Source organism: Balaenoptera acutorostrata, chromosome 16 (genome assembly GCF_949987535.1).
Source record: "Balaenoptera acutorostrata chromosome 16, mBalAcu1.1, whole genome shotgun sequence".
Classification (NCBI taxonomy): Eukaryota; Metazoa; Chordata; class Mammalia; order Artiodactyla; family Balaenopteridae; genus Balaenoptera; species Balaenoptera acutorostrata.
Window position 1 is genome coordinate 465,533 of NC_080079.1, and position 20,605 is coordinate 486,137.

Consider the following 20,605-nt stretch of genomic DNA (forward strand, 5'->3'; position numbering starts at 1 on the left):
AGCTTATTGGCTATTACCCCTATGTGCGAAAAGCAGAATTGGTTTAATACCATGGGTCCCTGTAAGCAAAACGCTGAAATGCCACCATCTTTCCTGGATGGTGATGTCTTACGTTTCTTGAAAAATAGCAGAAACTCCATTTCATTCACTTCAATGGGGTACATTTCTCAGAAAAAGGTGAAAAGATTTGAGACTCAGATACACAGTTATATTTTTCTTCTTTTATCTGTTTCTTGACATACTGAACACAAGGACCCTTGGGCCACAGGGGGAACAGGGCACAGGAATTCCCTGTTGTCCTGGGTCTCTGTCTCCCCTTTGCTCCAAACTCCCTGAGGTTTCTTCCCTTTGGGGATGCCCTGCCTATTCCCAGCGTCCTCTTCCCAAAGTCTCTGCAGGACACAGCTTTGGAGACTTTTCCACGGAGCTGGGGACACGGGCTGAGCTCCTAGGCCTTCTCAGGGGTCCCTCGGCCACCGCCCGTCAGCGCTTCCCACCATCTGACTCGTGAATGGGCTTTTTCTTTTTTTACCAGGAGGTCAGTTCTATCATTCATCCCCAGGGAGGTTGGCTCCTCCCTGGGTGGGGTTCGCAAGCCCTGCTGGCCGTGACCCTCCTCTTATGATGCATCTCTGTGGGCGGGGGCTTTCTCTCCCCTGGAGCCCGAGGCCAACACTTTCTGTGCAGGATGTTTCCACGCAGCTCATGGAGCGAACTCTGCGTGTTCACGGACATTCCAGAAGGTGCTCCTCCCAGGCGTTTGTACTTACCTGCCACAGTTTTTGGAGCATTTGTAGGAAATGAGAGAATTGTTTCTTTGCTTGTCCGTCATCTTTATCCTATGAGCTCAGTCTGAGGCCTTGAAGGAGGCTTCACCTGGAGAGCTCCATCCATCCGTCGATGCCACTTCCCTGGTTCAGGAGGGGCCCCTCCACATCCTCCTGCGAAGGTGGCTCCGAAGGGCCCCTCCCCACCCCCTCCGGGTTCCCAGCCCACACGGAGGCCACCAGCGTCCCCAGAGCTTCCCAACTGCTCTCAAGCTGTGAGGACGTGGACCAAGTGGGGAAGAGACGTGGGTGGTGGGCTGCAGACAGACAGCCGAGCCTGCCACTGGCTTGTCGTGTGAAGACGGAGGGTCCCTGGCTGATGGACGACCCCAATCTGCCCCTCGTCTGGTGCGGTGGCGGATGCAGGCTGGGGCCTGGTGAGCGTGGCCTCTGCGCTGCTCCCCTGGAGCCGCCGGGGGAGCTGGTCACGGAAGCTGTGGCTCTGCCCTTCCTGACTGTGTGACGCTGGGCAATTTGCTCAACCTCTCTGAGCCTGCTCACGAGGCTGGATGTGAGCATTTGACAGGTGACGCGTGAAAAGCACCTGGCTGGGCCCGCTTGGTCACTTGGGTTTGGCTGCGAGCGGAGGGCAGGCGGGAGCGGAGACTGTGGGTGGAGGAGGCTCCCGGCCGTGCCCTGAAGGAGGCTGGGAGCTCGCTTTCCCCGGTTGGCGCTGAGTCGGGAGTGGGGGGAGGACAAGAGGAGGGAAGGTGGGGGTCCGGACCACATCCTGTCGCTGTGAGCTGGTTGCAGGTTGTGGGCAGGAACGCTGCCACGGGTAGGGCCGCTGTCTGCTGTGAACCCCGACTGCCCTGCACCCTGCAAGGGTTCCTGGACCCAGCGCCGCGGGGCCGAAGGGACTGTACACCCGCCGTGGGTCCCCTCCTCCCCCAGGGCCTCGCCCCCTGCCCCAGCTCAGATGTGGCAGCTCTTTGTAAACTGTGAAGTGCGGTGCACACTCCTGGACCTCTTGGCCCAGCCGTGGGGCAAGGATGACGGGCACTTCGGCGGCCCCATCTCAAGCTTCAGCGTTTCCAGTTTTATAGCTTGTGTGTCTCCAGCACGAGAGAGAAGGTGGCTGCTGATCTATCTGCAAACTGATTCTGGCAGGTCCAGCGCCCCTCTGCCCGCTTCGCCCGGCTTGGGGTCATTTCTTCACCTGGTTTTGGGCTGTCCTGTCCCTGCGCCCTGTAACGGCCTTGGTCGCTGGCTCTGGTGAGGACCCGGCAGATGCTGGGCGTGGACTGTCCTCTGACTTGTGTGTCAGCTCAGCATCCCCGACACCCACACTGGGGCCACTGGGGGGCCACCAGTAACACTGATTCTGTCTCCATTTAAGATTTTGATGCCGGTCACCGTGGAGTTTTTGGTATCAATTTTGGTTTTTTAAAATATTGTGTCACAACATTTCTTGCTTTATTACTGAGTTTTGGGGCCCCTTAAATCTTGCTCTGAGCATCTCACCCGCCCGGCCCCTCGAGGGGCTTCCCGCCGGACCCCGCAGTCTCACCCCCGGGGGCTCTGGGCTCCCGGCCCCCACCCAGACCCTTCAAGCCCTGTGCCCTCTGCCCTGGTCCCCAGGCCTCCCCATCCTCTGCCGACGCTCCTGAGAGGCGGTCTCAGCGTCTGACCAGCCACGGGGGTCCTCCTGCCTTTGCGGGCCCCCCAACATTTGTCCAGGATCCATCCACGCAGCGGCGATGGCACAGACAGGCTGCCCGCAGGCCACGTGGAGCCCGCTGTTCGTCAGCCGAGTCCCAGCCGCGCTGCGACCCCCTGGCGGTGGGGGCGGTCTGTAAACAGCAGGAGGCCTGCCTCCACCACCCCCCGCGTTTGGAGACGCTGGCAACGGGGTGACGTGTGTAGAAGCTGCATGGTACCAGCTGTCTTTGGGGCCCTGGTACCCCTCACGCACATGTGTTTCCTCGGGAACCTCCCACACAGGGGCCCCGAGGGTCTGTTGCCGGCTCCTGGGGCTGGCAACAGTCTGTTCCTTATTTGTGATCACCCATCTCATAGCCCGTGTGGGCAGCTGGGGTGTCAGCCCCCCAGGGCAGGGCTCAGCTCCCGGACTGTCTTCTCTGCTGGGTCTCCAGGGACCAGTCCCTGCAGACTGGAGGGTCTGTAGGACGTGCATCGGCTCCCCAGCAGCCCGGGTTCCATGGAGGGAAGTTCTTGGTGTCCCATTGCCTCCCCGTGGGGGCACGAAAAGACCCTGCCACATACTTTCCACTCAGCCTCTGAGACATTGGGGCCCCTGGAGGCACGGCTGGGGACCCCCTGGAGGGACCTGGGCTCCTTTCCCAGAGAGGAAGGGCTCACAGCAGACAGGGGCTGCCAGGCCAGATGGGAGGGAGGTCAGAGCCTCAGTGGGACTGAGAAAGGCTGGGACCTGGGACCGTTTGCGGCAGTGCTGCAGTGCCTGCACCTGGACACACGTCTCCTGGAGCAACAAAATACAAAGAAACTGTGCGGGACTAAAAAGACCTGCGTGGGGACTTCCCTGGGGGCCTAGTGGGTAAGACTCTGCACTCCCAATGCAGGGAGCCTGGGTTCGATCCCTGGTCGAGGAACTAGATCCCGCATATATGCTGCAACTAAGAGTCTGCATGCCACAAAAAAGAAGCCCGCATGCCTCAACTAAAAAAAGATCCTGCGTGTCGCAACTAAGACCCGGAGCAGCCAAAATAAATTACATAAATAAATATTTTAAAAATACATAAATAAATAAAATTAAAAAAAATTAAAATAACTGTGTGCATGCGCAGTTGGGGCAAATTCTGGACCCAAAAGGTACAAAGAGGCCAAAAATCCCAACTTCCACTTTTGAAGAGCCTGGAGCAAAAGCAGGGAACTGCCCCTGCCCCCTGCACACAACATCACCTAAGGGGTGGACAGACCACCGACGCCACCCTTCCGGCCCGACCCTTGGACACGCCCCTACCCTCACCCCATATAAGGAACCAGCTCGCCCCCTCTCTTCCCCGCCCCGCCAGGGAGCGAGCAAGCAAGGGGGCCTGTTGTTTGTCCTCACTCCCCCTTGCTGCAGCAGGGGCCCCAATACAGCCTTCCCCGAATTTCTTGTCTGGCCTCTGATCGATTTCAATTGACTGGGGAAGGCCAAGAACCCTGGTCGGTAACAGGACCTGCTTCTGGGGGGAGAAGCCTGGGGTGAAAGAAGCCTGAGTGTGCACGTGTGTGTGTACACAGGCCGGCATGTCTCTCATGTGCTTCCTGTGTGTGTGTGTGGGGACACGCGTGTGCTTATCCGGGTGCGTCCCTGAGCAGAGCTTGTGTGTGCGCCCGAGTGCACCCATGTACCTGTGTGTCTGCGGCCTCCCCTGCCCTCTGAGGCTGTGGCCTGTGCAGGGACCCCGCCCACTGTCCCCAGGGCTGCTGAGCTCCTGGCTCTTGGGCTGTTCTGCCCCCCGGCTTCTCCGCCGGATCACTTCTGAGGCCTGTGCCTGCCCCGCCCTGACTGACCACACGCCCCTGGTCTCCCACCTGAGACCCCAACTCCACGTCCAGTCGGCCCCCATGACGTGGGACCTCCTTCCCGAATCTTATTTCCTGGATCTACTGCGGCCCCAACCCCTTGCTCCCGCCATGTCCGTCCTGTGCCGCCCACCTGCTCCCCCGGCCCCGAGCTCAGCCCTGCGGCCCCCTCTCCGCCCTCGGTGGGGCAAGGCCTCCCTGGTGCGGGTGCCACGCAGGTCCGTGCACCCCAGAGACGGCGTTTCAGTCTCACGGGCTTTCGTAAGAGATGCGGATCGTCTGTCCTCGGCCCCAGACTTGCCCCAACACAGACACATTTCTCCTGGATCTGAGTGACTGAGACTCGACCCTGGGACCAGGCCACGGATACCGGCTCGTGGGAGGGACCTGCGTTCCAGGACCCCGGTCACACGCGCCTGAGTTGCTGGGCTGTCCCTGAAAGGGGCCACCTGGGGGTGTCGCCAGAGCTGTGTGTGTGAGAAGTAACCTGCTGCCAGGGACAGGGGAGCCTTGACGTCTGCACACAGAGAGTGGATATAAACTAGTGTCACTCTCAGTGCATCCACCCAGGGCGGCGGGAGGGCCTGGGACCCCCTGGGCGAGGGGGAGGCCGTCCGTGGCCAGTGCCCGCCTGGGCCTCCGAGCAGGACAGAGCAGAGCCGAGGCCGCTGGCGTGTGGTGCCCGGGAGGCTGGATGTGAGGGCAGCGGAGAGGACGGTGGAGCTGTGACCCGGTGGGGGGGATCCAGAGAGCCCTGCCCCCCACGCCTCCCAGCCACCCTCCCTCCTGGGCGCCAGGGTTTCTGGTCCACCTCCGACGCCAGGCCAGCGCCTTTGGATCTGCTGTCCGGCGCCCTTAGAGGACTGTCCCTGGGGTGGCAAGTCTGTGCTCAGGGCGCCGGCTCCGCGGCTCATGGGAGGCCCGGGTAGGTGGCCGGTGGGCCATGGGACTTGGCCACGTGCACTCCGGCCCCAACCAACACCCCCTGCCTCCCAGCCCACCGGAGTGGGGCACGCGGAGACGTCCTGCCACCAGCCCCACGCCTGCAGGCTGAGCCGCCCGCCGCGAGGTGGAGGCCCACCTCCCAGAAGTGGCCACACGGGGCCCTGGGTCACGTCTGGGGGAGCCCTTCTCACCCGTGCCAAGGGGTCTCCCGTGTGCCCCTTCCTGCCACGCCTGCCCTCCTGAATGGCCGAAGCTCTCCGATTTGGTCCTCAAGACCCCCCAACGTGGCCTTTCTGTTCCCCTCCCCCACCGGCCTCCCCAGGCGCCCACCAGGGCCACGCCCTCCACCCTGCAGCTGGCGTGGCTTCCGCAGCACTGCTCTCCGTGTCCCCACAGGGCTCCTGCCCTGTCCCTCTGTCCCACCTTCTGGGGGATGCAGAGCTGGCCTCCATCAGGACCAGAGGTGCCCCCTCCCCAGCTTGCAGGCCCCAGAACGTTCTTTGATGCGGGATCCAACAGGCAACTTCATGCCCCAAGGGGCCTGATAATCAATCATGTAGTAAAAGCTGCTGCTGAAGCCTCGGCTCAGAGACGAACCCGGGGGTGTGCAGGCCAGGGCGGGGTTGGCGGCCACCCTCAGAGGCAGCACACGCACACCTGCTGCCCTGGATTCAGGCCAATCTTGGCCGGTCAGCCTGTGTCCAGCTGCCGGTGACACCAATGCCTGAGGCCCGCCAGTACCCCTCCCCACCTGGGAAACACCGAGGGTCTCGGGGCGGGTGGCAGGACTACAGGGGCAACCTGGGTGCCCGCAGGGCAGATGTGGCCCTGCTGCAGCCACCGCGTCTGTGTGTGGCCGTTCACGTGGCTGGCCGTGCCCCTGCCCAGGGCCCCGAGAGCTGAGGGCGTGGTGCTCCTGCCAACGTCCCCAGCCTGGCAGAGGACAGGCCTCCCAAAGCGGCGAACACTGCTACTGCCACCCCAGACCCCACAGGGGGCCCAGCACGACGCACCAGCCCCCGGACAGCTGCCTTTGCAGACGCGATTCATGCCCTGGGACCCCACCCCCCAGAGGCTGCTCCTGGGCCCCAAGGCTCTCCTCGACTGTCTGCGTCTTATAGAGCCCAGCGGGCCAGCAGGATGAGAGACAGAGTGGGTGCCCCCCCGAATCCCGGTCCAGCCCCTTCCTGCAGACCCAGCTGTGGCATTGCCACAGACCCGGAGGGGCTCCCAGGGGTGGCTTGTTCAGAGGTGGCTCAAGGGGCTTCTTGGAGAAATCGGGGAAGGGGTCGGTGGAGGTGCCCTTAACTGAGCACCAACGCTCCCCGCGGACGGCAGTGCTGGCCGGACCCGTGGGCGAGTGCTTTCCAGGTCCCCAGCGGATGACGCCACACCAGCGCTCAGGATGGACCGTGACGCGTCCCCGGCTGAACCACTCAGGAGAGGGCTGCTCAGACCTGCCAAGTTCCCCGAGTCCTCTGGGCTGATTGAGGTTGTCACGGTGACCCTGTGAGGCCGCCAGGCCTGCACCCTGGTCGTCAGACAGGAGCGCACAGCAAGGCCAGGGGGCTCTCTGTGAAGGGCCTGTACACGCACGCACGCACATTCCCACACACACACGTGTGCTCTTCCTGCACTCACACGTACAACTCAGGCACCCACACGCTCACACACGCCCACTCATCCCCACACTCACACCTCTACGCAACCATATGATCCAAACACAACGCACATGCACATGTAAGCACACACACATGCATGCACTCACACATGCACATGCTTTCACCCGCCCGTGCACATGCTTTCACACATGCACATCCGCACATGCTATCATGTGCTCACACAGTCATCTTTATACACGTGCTCTCACACTACACACACGCATGCACGGGCACCCACCCACCCAACTCAACACAGCACAGTTCCACCCTTGCACGTGCACTCACAATGCACACACACGTGGCAGACTTATGTGTGACATGCACACACTGACGCATGTGCACAAACCAACTTGAGCACAGAATGCACAATGCACTCAGCACATGGGCACACTCATGCACACTCCCCCCCCACACACAGAGGAAGCACACTCACACACCCCGCGTGTATGCACACACATAGCAGAAAGGAAGGGGTGACACACAGCGTTAGACCTCAGACGATGGGCTGTGGCTCTGACCTCCCGCCCCGCATCCCTTTGGAGGCATCGTCCGTGTGGGGCGCTCCCAGATGTGGTCGTGTCGTGGATTTTTATTCCTGGAAAACATTACCTGCAAACGGAAGGTGTCACAACCCTGTCTCCACGTGGACTCAGGAGGCTGAACCAATATTGAAACACACAATGTTTAACATTTAACGTCGAATCTCTTTGGTCTGAATGATGAGCTCCTCTCCCTGGTCTGTCGGGGCACCGGGGCAGGAAGGATGGGGGGCGCCCTCTGGAGGGGCCGGAAAGGGCAGCCTCGTGGCTCCCCGGCCTCTGCCAGCCCCGGGCACCACGGCGGGCCTGCCCCCCTATAGGGAGAGAGACGCTTGCGGATGCTATGAACCAGCCTCCCAAAGTGCCAACAAGGACAACACTGTATTTCGTCGACGGTTCTCCGTCTGCAGCGTGTGCCCAGCACAGCCCCGGGGCGCTGGTCGGGTCAGTCGCAGGAGCAGGCAAGCAGGCTGGTCGGCGGTGGAGACAGGAGCCACCCAGCGGTCATCGGTTGCCTGTCTGGTCGACACGTGAGGACACATGGGGCTCGGGGCAGGTACCGGACACCTTGGTCTGTTACAACGTCACTATTAAGTTTACAGGAATTCCAGGAAGCGGGGCTCCTGTGCTCAGACATGGGGCATCTCGCCTGGGACACCGGACACGGCCCCAACCCAGGTGGGTGTGAGGAAGGATCTGCTCCTGCTGGAGTCCCCGCCCAAGACACAGACGCTGACAAGTCCCGGTGATGAGGCTGCACAGGGCAAGGAGAGCGTGGCGCTCGGACGGCTGGAAAACACTCTATCCTGTGTGTGCGTGCCGTGCCGTGTGCACGTCTGTGCGCAGTAGACGTGTGTGCACGGGCGGCATGTGTGATGTATGCTGTGTGCAGTGCATGTGTGTGCACTCTTGTGCATGTATGGTGTACTGTGCACGTGTGGGGAGTGTGCATGTGATGCACATGTGCATGTGGCGCATTCACACCTGTATGTGGTACATGCACCAACACGTGTGTGGGGTGCACATGTCTGCACATGTGTTACAGACCCCGGGGCATGGAGGGAGGGAGCAAAGACTGGACAGGCTCACACACACATCCCTTTGGGTGTCTCAGCTTCTGTCTCCACGGGGACCCGTGGACCCCTTCCCTTGAGACATGCCACTTGCTGTCACAGAAGGATCGCTGTCACCGATGTCTGTCCTCTGAGTCACGGCTTTGTGCCCGGATGTTCACGGAAATGCCAGACCCTCTCTTTTTGTGGCAGGGGACTTTATTGTTCCCAAACGCTCATGGTGCGGGCGGGACCCAGCCCTGATGGCGCCTGGCTTCGGAAGTCGAGTTTACATTAAAGGGTGTGTGGGCATTTCCAAAAGCCCAGGCCCCTCAGAGACCCCACCGGCCCTTGGAAGGCCTAGGGTCGCCGACACTCCCTCTGCCCTTGTGCTCCCAGAGTACGGCTGCTGCCCCAGCGTCTGTGGTGCTCTGAGGCCTGTGGGGCGGGGGTGAAGGCGGAGCCGGCACTGGGCAGAGGTGCTGACTCGAGTGCCCCTGAGAGTGGAGGGGCCTGGGGCAGCTGCCCAGAGCGCTCTGGACCGACAGGCAGGCTGCCTGCCTGCCCCGAGGAACAAACCTAAACAGAAAACACACATTAAACACTAGGAAACACCGGGGGAGCCACCTGCCGCGGCCAGGCCCAGCAAGGCAGGTGGCGGGACAGACGGGATACACGCCGGGCGCTGAGGGTGGGTTTCTGCCCTGGGCTGCCGGGGACTGGGCACTACGGGACGAAAGCAGGTGACTGTGGACGTGGACCGCTCGGCTGCCCTCGGGGCTCTTGGAGGCCGACGTAGCCCAAAGCGTCTTCCCGCTCAGGTCGTCCAACGAAGGGGTCAGTGGCGGTGCTGCCAAGGCTGGGTCACGTGGTGACCCCCTGCCCACCTCACGTGGCCGAGGGCCTGGCTCTGCTCTGAAGCACGTCCAGGCCGTGTGGGCGAAGGGGACAGAGCCCCGCCTGCTACACGGTCGTCTCGTTCCTCCAGGGCCCCGTGCGGATGCTGCCCGTGCTGTCAGAGCCAAAGGGCGCAGTGCCCCGTGCATCACCCTTGACCAGCCCGTCCTGGCCGGGGCCGCCAAAGGGCAGCGACTGTGTCCTCCGGAGCACCTCCAAGCGGGCCGGGCCGTGGGCTGCCTCCCTGCCGGGCCGTGGGGGACAGCCATAGAGCACGGGGCTGGCGTCGCCGCCCTCGGGCTGGCTGACCAAGGGGAAGGGGTCACCCTGGGCACAGCAGGCCAGCGAGTGTGGCCCCATTGGGCCCTCGAGCGAGCTGGGGGGGCTGTCCGTGCGCGAGCTACGGGGGCTGCCGTCCAGGCTGGACGGGATGTGGTAGGCGTACTCCTGCTCGGCCGCGGCCACCCGGTGCCGGCTGAAGTAGTGAGGCTCAGCTCTGCCCTGGATGCACCTGTGCAGGTGCGGGTCATGCCCGAAGGCGTCCTCCTCGTGCACGTGGACGTGGGCTGCGTCCTCCATCAACTGCTCGCAGGGCATCTGGGCACAGCAGGGTGTGGCTGGTGACAGGCAGCTGACATGGCTTTGGGTGGCCTGCAGGTTGGTCATCTTGCAGTGGCTGGCTGGCGGGTGGCCGAAGCCCAGCGTCTTGCCGGGACACGGTGAGTCCTGCAGGCAGGCCGCGTGGCTCAGCACATCCCCGTTGGCATCGAGCGTGGGGCGGGCGCCAAGCTTCGCGGCGTGGGGGTCCCCACGGGAGGGGCAGCAGGACCACCAGCAGTGCCACACATCTTCCCGCTTGGCGCAGTGGTGGATGAGCACGAACAGCCCCAGGGTCACGCAGAAGGCGCCGTACAGGCAGCTGAAGATCATGTCCAGGAAGTGGCCCTGGGACACGGCCAGCGCCCCGAAGGTCCACGTGGCCACGAACAGGAACAGCGTGAAGGCGGCGGCCCGCAGCTGGGCCTTGAACGAGTGCTCGTTCTGCAGCAGTGAGGTGACCGGGGCATCGTGGGCGGGCGGCGTGGCCGCCGGGGCCCCGGGGCTCTCGCCGGCCTCGGGCCCCGCCAGCCGCTGCTGTTCTTCCGTCCGCTCCCGGAGCTCGTACCTGCGCTCTGGGTGGCGCCGCAGCTGGACGTAGGTGCCGAGGAAGTACACGCAGGTGACCAGGGAGATGAAGGTCGCCGGCCCGTAGAAGGCGCCCAGGCTGGGCTCCCAGGCCATCCAGCAGCTGTGGGAGGAGAGCAAGTCAGCGAGGGGGTCGCACCAGGCAGGGCACCGGCTGGGACTAGGGGTCACCGCTTCCCTGAGCTCGCGGGAGGGTCCTCGTGAGAGAAGGAGACACACGAAATCGGGACGGGGCCGCCACCAGCCAGCGTGGTGGGAGTTTGGGGGCGCCGGCGGTGGCGGTGGCCTGCAGGCGGCAGCCAGGCCTGGGTTCCGAGCCTCGGGCTGCCTCTCTGGCGCTGCTGCTTTCCTTGGGCGGCTGCCTTTCCTCCCAGCTTCAGCCGGACCGGGTGGGGCCGCAGTGCCGGGCCCAGGAAGGGGTGAGCCCCGGGGGAACAGGGCCTGCGTGTCCTGCGGGGCTTTGCCCTGGGGGGGCAACTGGGGGAGGAGTGTGAGGGTGCGGGCATGGCTCCAGCGCCAGGGGTCGGCTGGGGGCCGTGCTGCACCCGGGGCTGGCGCTGCTCCTGTGAGCGAAGGGGCCAGACCGGCCTCCCCAGGAGGCTCTACGGTGAAGGGCAGGGGGGGCGGCTTCGGGGAGAGCCCAGGGGGGACCCTGAGAAGCCCACAGAAGCCACTGCCAGGTGCAGCCGACCGGCGGGACTGGCCTGGGCAGGGCCAGCGAGGCCGAGGGCCCCAGCCCACCCGCCGGCCGCGGGGGGCGCTGGAGGCGGCAGAGCTGGGGCGGGGGCGCCGAGAGCGAGGGGGGCCGGTGGGCGGGGCGCCGACGGGGCGGGGTCTGTCTCGGCTCCTACGCAAGGCCGGGTCCACACTCGGCCGTCCTGGGCGGGGCCGCCCTGTTGCCACGGGCACCCCCCCACCCCTCCTGCCAGCCCACGGTGCCGGGGGGGGGGGGGTGGGGGACGGGGGGTGGGGGATGGGAGGCGGGCAAGCCCTCGTGCGGGGAGGACGGCGCTCCTGGGCGGGGCCACGCCGCCCCCCACCGCGCGGCACCGGGTACTCACTACGCGGAGTCCTCGTCCTCCATCCCGTAGTTCCCGATGTTCGTGGCGGCCGTGATGCCGCAGATGATGAAAGGGGCCCCTCCGCTGATGAGGTAGAACCTGCGGGAAGGGGCCGCTCACTGCGCTCCAAGTCCCCCTGTAGCCCCGGGGCAGCCCCCCTTCGCCTTCCTCGGGGCAGAGCGGGGGAGGCGAGGCCCAGGCCTCCAGGCCGAGCAGCTGTCAGGGCGGCACCGGCCCACCCTGGTGGCGTAGCCGCTGCCAGCCCCCCACCCAACCTGGTCTCCCCCGCGCCCCCTCCCCCAGAGCCCTGCACCCCACATTCCCCACCCCCTGCATTGCCCCCCGTGTTCCCCCACGTCCCCCCACCCCCTGGGTCACCCCACGTCTCCTCCAGGTGTCCCGCCCCCCCCACCCCGCTGCTACGCCTGTGCAGAGGTGACCCTGGCCGGGCCCAGCACGTGCGTCTGGGGGCATGTGGTGCCCTGGTTCACGCGGCAGAAATAACGGGGACGACGTGAAGCTCCTGAGTGGAGGGGGGACCACAGCGGACAGGGTGGAGGGGGCTGCGTGCTCCACGGGGGACAGTACGGGGCTGTGGCAGACACTGTAGCCAGCCGCCTGGCCCCCTTCAGGCGGAGCTGCTCATGCCGCCGGCGCCGGGGCCTCTCAGCTGGAGCCCAGGTAGCGCCTGTGCCAGCAGGTGGCTGGCGTCAGTGACTAGCCACGCATGCTCAGGCCTGAAACTGGCCTGATAACCTCAGGGTGAGAAACTCACAGGGGCCGTTCCTTGTGCCTTTGTGTGCTGCCTGGCAGCCCAGTTTCTCAGCTGCTTGGGGGCAAGTTCTGGGTTTGACCCCTCCCTGGGAGGACAGGGATTCGCCTGGAAGGGAGTTGCCTGCCCCCTGTGAGCTGCCCGTCCCATCTGTGGGGCCGCAAGCAACAGCTCCATCAGGGGTGTTGGAGCGGGATCCTGGGGAGCGCGAGGGCCGGGGACTGCCAGGCGCCCGTGCCACGGGCACCGGGCCATGGAGCACGCTGGTCGTCACACACGGCGATGGGTGGTGCCTCTGGAGGGGAGAGCAAGGGGCCAGCTCGGGGACGATCCCCCATAAGAGGGTGTCATTCACAGGATGCCACAGATGCCCAAATCGATGGGAGGGCACCAGGTCCCCAGCGAGGGGAACGACACGGATTCCAGGTCCACGGGTGGGAGTGGATGGCCCTGCACATGGTCACACGCAGTGACGTCTGGGGACTCCGTGCCTCCCGGAATTCTGTATCCAGAGGGCATGTCCTCCAGAGTGAAGGAGAAAGACACATTCTAACAAACATAAAACCGGGAGCATTCGTGGTCAAATGACCTGCACTTAAGAAATGCCAAATAGAATCCTTCAGGATGATAGGATGCTGTACCAGACAGAAACTTGGAGGAATGACGATCATCAGAAATACTGAACATCTGGGTAAATATAAAAGATTTCCTTTCCTCTTAATTTCTTTAAAATATATATTGGTGTTTAAAGAAAGAATTTTAACACTGCCTTGAGTTTACAATATAGGTAGGGGCACTATCCATAGTGTCTGTAGCATAAAGAGGGTGGGAGGAGAGATGGTCCCATGCAGTTGCAAAGTTTCTAATGTATTTTACATGAAATAGTGTAAGTTTCAAACTAAAAAGACTGTGGAAAGGCTGTGGATTTTAATCCCTAAAGCAACCATGAATAGCTACTAGGCAAAAAGTTAATAGATAAATTAAAATGAAATGTTAAAAAATATTAAAATAACCAAAGAAGGCAATAAAAAAGGAAAGGGAGGACAGAAAAAAAAAAAGAGAAAAATGAAGCAAAAACAGAAAACAAATAATGAAATGGAGACTAAATCGAAACTGCCATTAAATTTTAATGGAATAAACATTCTAAGTCAAAGCCAGAGATAATCAGAATAGATTAACAACAGCAGAAAAGCAAGACCCAGTTATATACTGTCTACAATAGGAGGAAACATTTTAAATAAAAAGACATAGAGAGGTTGAAAATTAATGGATGGAAAAAGCTATCCACACTAACTGAGTCCAAGAAGGCCAGAGTGACTGCATTAATACCAGACAAAATAAACTTTTAAGAGAAGAGAGAAAGAGGGGCATTTCATAATGATATCAATGTTAGTTCACAGGAAGACATTAAACTGTAAATGTGTGGGAGCCAAAGGGAAGATTCAAAATATGTGAAGCAAAAATGGGCAAAGTTAAAGGGAGAAATCAACAATTCCAAAATCATAGTTGATGTTTTGAATTCCCCTCTCTTAGCAATTGATAGAACAAGTAGGCAAAAAATTAGTAAAGAAATAGAAGATCTGAACAATAACATTAATCTTTTCTCTAATTGCTCTTTCTAGAACATCACACCCAATAATTGCATAGCACTCATTCTTTTCAAGTGCACACTATTTACCATTGCAGATGATGCGATGCCCCATAAAACAAGTGTTGATAAGTTTAAAAATATCGAAATCATACGGAGTATATTCTTTGATCAAAGTGAGATTAAATTAGAAACTAATAGCAATAAACTAACTAGGAAAACCACAAATATCTGAAAAATGAAATGACATACTTCTAAATAATTCATGGATCAAAGAAGAAATCATAAGGGAATTTAGAAAATATTTTAATCAGAATGAGAAAAAATACTGTATAATATTTCTGGGATACAGGGCTTAGAGGGACACTCATAACCATGAGTATTTCTATGAGGAAAAAAAGAAAGGTCTAAAGTTCAGTGACTGACGATTCCACCTCAACAGGGCAGCAAAACAAAAGAGCAAAGTAGACTCAAAGTAACCAGGAGGAAGAAGATGACGAAAACAGGGACAGAAATAAATGAAAAAAGAAAACAAAAAATAGTGAAAATTATCATGCCAAAATTGATTTCCTGAAAAAAAAAAAAGTCAACAAAAGGATACACTCATAGCTGGATTGATCAGGGGTAAAGAGAGAGAGGACAAATTGCCAGCATCAGGAAAGAGGGGTCAGCGTTGTCCACCCACAGACACTGGAAAAATGAGTATACTATAAACAACTGTATGCTAACTATTTAGCAACTTAGGTAAAATGGATAAATTCCTTGAGAAAAATACAAGTTACCAAAACTGAAACGAGAAGCATTAGAAAATCTGGATACTCTCTTTCTAGTAAAAACACTGACTTCAATCAATATCCACAAACATCTCACAGAGAAACTCCAGGCTCTGCGAGTGTCCCCAGTGAATCAGAACACACATCTGAGGAAGAGAGGACACCAATCTGATATGGGCTCTTCTGGAAAATAAAGGAAGAGGGAACACCTCCTGACTCAGTTTATGAGGTCAGCATGAGCTGATACCCAGCTCAGATGGAGACATTTAAAAAAGAGTTGATTACACACAGCAACCCTCACGAACACAGACACAAACATCTCCAACAGTGTGTCAGCAAATGAAATCTAGGACCTTATGAAAAGGACAAAACATCATGACCAAGTAAGAATGATCACAGAAATGCGAATTAGCCTGTTATTCATAAACATCGATCAATGCAGTTCATCACATAAATGCAAGGAGAAGCGATGTGATTGTTCAATAGGTATAGCAAGAACATTTGAGAAAATTTAAGACGCATTCATCGTAAAAAAATCTCAGCAAACTAGGAATCGATGAATCTCTTCAACCTGCTGGGAGGCGTCTATGAAAATTGGTAGCCAGTGTCATCCTTGACGGTGAGATGGTAGAGGTTCCCCAAGATCAGGGACGGAAAAGGTGCCCCTCCCCCCAGTCCCTCCGAACCCTGTCCTGGACACCCCGGCACCCTGATGAGGCAGCAAAGAAGTAAAGGCACCAGTGAGAACGAAGTAAGTACATTTCTGGTTGCAGGTGACCTGACTCGTTACCTGAAAAATACTGTGGCGTCTCCAAGACAACTGCTGGGACTAACGAGAGACTTTAGACGGTTGCGAGCTTATCACACAAAAATCAGTTATACTTTGTACGTGAGCAGGAAACCATTGGAAAATAAAAATGCTGTTTACAATGACATCAAACCAGAATCCCAGCAGATTCTTTTTTTTTTAAGTGGATAATTTATTCTAAAATTTATATGGAAATGTAAAGGGTCTGGACAATCGAAGGCCATCCTGAAAAAAAGACGGACTGCAGGATAGACTACGAAGCCCCAGCATCAGGACCATGTGGTCCTGGAGGGAAGAAGTCTGACAGTGGACCGGGACACTGGGCTCTGTCCCATCCAGGCTGGCTAGGGGTCTCCCCATGGAGAGAACAGCTGAGCACGGCCCCTCCACCGGGGGCCTCCCTTCCTGGGGTGAGGCTGGGGGCTCCTCACTTGAAGAGAAGCTGTCAGAGCTCTTTCTAGGAGGCGGGGCCTGTGTAGGCAGCCCTTTCAGCCTGATGACAACCAGTGACAGGTGACCGGGGCCCCTGCAAGCACCTCCGTGGGCCAGACCCCCATCCCTGCCTGCAGCCCGCCCAGGCTCACTCCTGCCTGCGCCTCCCCTTTCTGTCTCTCTAACGGGACCCCGGGTCCTCCCGCGGCTCTGTCCATCCTGCGGCTCCAGGCCCACCTCCTCTGCGCCTGCCGCACCGTCTGCTTTGTTCCCTGCATGCCCGGGTCACCTGCATGTTCTCCATGAAGGCGGGGGCCTCGCCCACCCCGTTCCCCTCAAGCTGCTGCCAGCACAGCACGTTCCTCTAAGAGCGGTGCCGAGTCTCTGTTCTCGTAGGACGTTCACTATTTGTAGGTGAGAGCGGGCACAGTGGGGCAGGCCCCTGCACTTGTCCCAGCACCTCGGGCCATGAGCTCTGAGTGCCTTCCCTGGGGCTCCGGGTGTGAGCACGCGGCCCACGCGGCCAGCCCAGAGCAGGAGGAAGAGGGAAACGACGTGCCCAGAAACTGGGCAGATTCGCAGGACGCTGTTCCAGGCCAGTGTGGCCCGAGGCCTGAGTGAGGGGCAGCCTGAGGGCCAGAGGCTGGGGGCGCTCCGCCTCCGTGGGGGGGGGCCGGGGGAAATGAACAGCGTCTGCAGACCCTGCAGGTGCAGCGAGCCAGCCTCTGGGATTCCAGCTCAGCGCGAGGCGGGGCAGCGGCCGGGCCAGATAAAACTGCGGGGACGATGGCCCGACTGCCTCAGTGAGTTGGGGAAGTCTTCCCAGGGGAGCGAGTGCTTGGGGACCCGGCCCGAGGGTCCTGCTCCAGCCACGCAGCAAAGGGGTCTGGCCTGCGGGCCTCCACGCCCCTGTGTTGCAGCCGCTCTGCTCCCACTGCTGATGGGGCTGCTTGGAGAGAAACCCGGGGTTTGATCAGGAGACACCTTTAGCACATGGTGAGGTGCATCGGCAGGCGGCCCCACGGGATGTGACACGCATGGAAGGGACCCCCCTGCTCAAGCCTGCACTGCCCCCCGCGGCCCCATGGCTCAGAGAGCCCCCGAGAAGCCCTGCAGCGGGGTGCCCAGGGTGGTCTCTTCTCTGGGGTCTGGGTGGATGGAGAAACGGGCGACATGGCTAAGCCACAGCCAGCTGGAGGACAGCTTGCCCAGAGACCCCGCCATGGGTCTCAGCCCGGGGCGATTCAGTGCTGCCGCCGCCTCTCTCTTCCCTGGAGACCAAGAGGCAGCTGGGGCCCCGGAGCCAGTAGGTTGGCTCTGCCCCGCCCGCGGTGGACAGTCCGGGGCCCACGCGGCTGGCACTGCCCTCCTCCCCACGGCGAGGCTGCAGCCCGAGCCAGACTGTGCCCTGGCCCTGGGGGGGTGGGGGGCATGCCGAGCAAAGGTCGCGGGGCGCCGTGCAGGCTCGGTCAGCAGAGGGCGCTGGAGGCCGCCGCAGACCCCTCGGCCAGGGCGGCTGTTCTCGCTGCGGCCGCTGGGCGCTCCGCGGCGGGGATGCTCCGCCCCCCACCTGCCCCGGCTCCCCCGCCCCCGCGTGGACCCTCCGGCAGCAGCCTCCACTCCCCACCCCGACCGGCCAACTCCAGTCCAGCCGCAGCCTCTCCGTGAGGTCGTGACCCCAGTGCTGGAGGGGCCGCGAGCCGAGGGTGCAGCCGCCGCTAGAAGCGGGCAAAAGCACGAAAACGGATTCGACCTGGAGCGTCCGGAAGGGCCAGCCCTGTCCACACGTGCATTTAGCCCAGGGGGGCTGGTTTAGACGTCTGACCCCAGGACGGTGTGATGATAAATCTGTGTAGTTTTAAGCCCCTGAATTTGTGGTGATTTTTTCCAACAGGAGCAGGAAACTAACCCGGTCCCCCAGCTTACACCACCCAGAAATTCCGTCCCAGGCGGAAGTCAGGAGTGTAAGTGGCAGTGGAATCACAGAGCTGAGTGCACGAGGCATCTGGAGAGAAGGACGGGTTTGTTAACCGGACGCAGCCTTCGTGCCCCAGACTCCTGCTTCAGAAGGGGCCTTCCAGCTGGTGGGAGTCGGGACAGCCGTTTGTAACACCAGCAGCCCCAGGTGATGCAGGGGGTGTGTGCTGTCCTACGCAAAGGACAGATGGACGGACGGACGCACGGCCCAGAGGGAGGATGGGAGGAGGCTGGGTGCTCAGCAGGGGACGGCAGATGGGACCCCCAAGAGGTCCCCCCCGGGGAAAGGGGCAAGGGCTGAGGGGTTTGGTGGGGGTCACACCCCCCCTCCGACGCCACCAGGAGCAGCGTAACTACAGGAGAGCTGGTCATTTGTCCACGTCACACGGCCAGATGGTGACACAGTTACAGAGACGGGTCTGAAAAACACTCTGTGCAGTGAAAGAAACCAGATAAAAATATGAAATGAGTGATTCCATGTGGATACGGCTCAAAGTCAGCGCAGACAAAACTGGTGTTTAGGGGTGCATACTTGGGTGGTAAAACTATTAAAAAAGGCAATAAAAGTCATGAATCAGGACAGGGAGGGGGCTGGGTGTGGGCACGGCTGAGGTTTCCGCAGGGGAGGCTCCTCTTTCTTCCCCTGAAGGGCACACGAAAATTTCATAAACCTGTGCTGATGTTTTAGACTTATTTGGGGTGTTAATGTTCTATTTCTCAAAAAAAAAAAAAGTTAAAAAAAAAGGAAAAGAAAGAGAAAGGACCAGCCCTCTCCCTGAGCCTGGGGTGCCGCAGAGCCTGGAGAGTGTGGGGTCCGGCAGCTCTGACCCCGCCACCCGCCTGCCCGGGCACCTGACCGTCCCCCGTCCTGTCCTCTGAGCTGGGCCTGGGCCCTGCCCTGCACGCTCGTCTGGCTGGAGCCCGCGTGCAGTCAGAATAAACCAGCTCCCGGGACAGAGAACGCTGGACAGCGGCGCAGGGCCCAGATGGAGGGCGCTGTCCCTGCCGAAGCTGCTCGGGTCCTGGGCGGGCAGCTGTGGGGCTGGGTGAGGAGCCCCTGCGTGTGCCTGTCCCCAGACCCAGGCAGGCCCAGCTGCCCTCGAGGGTGCGGTGTCAGTGACGGGCACACAGTGAGCTCAGGCCACTGGGGTTTCTGGCTCCAGCAGCGCAGGTCCCATCTACTTGAGCTTCAGTATTTTAAACGGGCTTTTGTTTAAGAGTCCCCTCTTTGCGCTTTTAGGCTAGTAATCCGCAAGCCTCCAGGGCCGCAGGGAAACCTGACTTTGAAGTCCCAGTGGCCTCCCCAGTGCCTTTCCTGTGTCAGCTGAGCTGAGCGGGGGACCCTCTTTCCAGGCCGAGGGGGAGCAATGCTTCCCCGAGAGTCCAAAGCGCCACAAGAGAGGATGGAGGCCAGCAGAGGCCACTTTCTCCCTCTGCGGCTCGGCCACCAGAAGGGACCAGTGGGTGAAGGAGCCCCCAGAAAGGACCTGGGAGGAGAAGCCGCGTCAGGCTGTGATGAGGGTCCTGCCCGCGGGCTGGGGGCCATGAGTCCCCCTCGCCCCGCTGCACAGTCGGTCCACTGTCCGGGGCCAGACGTGCTTAAGGCGCCCTCCCCCAGGACAGCCCGAGGAACCACCGTCCGCCGGCAGACCCTGGCTGGTCCGCGCCCTCGTGGAGCCTGGGTCTCTCTGGACGAGACACGCTGACATGAAGAGCGGATGTGAACGATTCTCACGGGGGTCACTACTGCCAGGCCTCCCCATGTCCTTGAGCCGGGGAGATGCCGGCGGGGGTGGGCGGTGGAGGCTGGAGGGAGGATGACCTGTGAACCTGCCCAGGCACCGCCCTTCAGACCCGGTGTCCATCTCCTGGTGCAGTTAGCGTTCCTTGTGTAGCTCAGGACTTCTGAAACGCGAGAGATCAGGTTGATGATTTCAGCTCAGGTGAGAGAGCCGTCCACATCCACCGCCCAGGTATGTGGCTTTTAGAGCCACCGACATGCCTCTGAGATGCAGACCCTCACGTCCAGCTTGCACTGACCGGGTGGACAGAGGACGGTGATGACCCCTGAGGATTTGAGGCCTGGAGAAAAGCTGGTGGATGAAGGCCTCAGGGCCACACAGTGAGGGACGCCTGTCCGAGCCCTGACCATGCCGTGCAGATGCTCCAAGACCATCTCCTGTTCAGAGTGTGCCCTGCGTTTAACATGTAGCCAGGGCGCTTTACGATGACCAGCATGAAACCGCACCCCAATTGCCATGATTGTCTCAGTCACAGGTGCCAGCACGTGGGGCCGCGCGGTTGCTTTCACCTGGAAGGAGCCCTGTGTTCCTGGGCCAGGTCTGTGAGCCAGGACGTGATCCCAGGTGTGGCCTCACGGGGCCCGGGGGTCAGGCTTGGAGGGTCCTGCTCGGTTCACCGACGGCCCCGGAGCCCTCTGCCCCCGTGGCCGTGCCGGGGGGTTGTGTGGTTCCGCCTGGCCCAGCGCTTGCCGAGCATGTCCCACGCCCCTGGCCGTCTTTAATCACTGCTGCGAGAAGGGGTTCCTGGCAGAGAGAGCCCCAGGGGACTATCCCTCCACCAGGCAGGGCCG

The 20,605-nt window shown here is 60.4% G+C and overlaps 1 protein-coding gene across 1 annotated transcript in view; it reads right to left on the bottom strand.

The window, feature by feature from the left end:
• Positions 1–7,933: 7,933 nt before the first annotated feature.
• ADGRA1 (adhesion G protein-coupled receptor A1) overlaps positions 7,934–20,605 on the bottom strand; it is a 34,886-nt gene continuing 22,214 nt past the window's right edge. Inside the window, exons 6-7 of the mRNA XM_057531327.1 lie at positions 11,663–11,761; positions 7,934–10,704 (exon numbers count right to left, since the gene is read on the bottom strand). Of these exons, the coding sequence (XP_057387310.1) occupies positions 9,483–10,704; positions 11,663–11,761 (1,321 nt within the window). The 3' untranslated portion in view covers positions 7,934–9,482. The remainder of the gene's footprint in view (positions 10,705–11,662; positions 11,762–20,605) is intronic.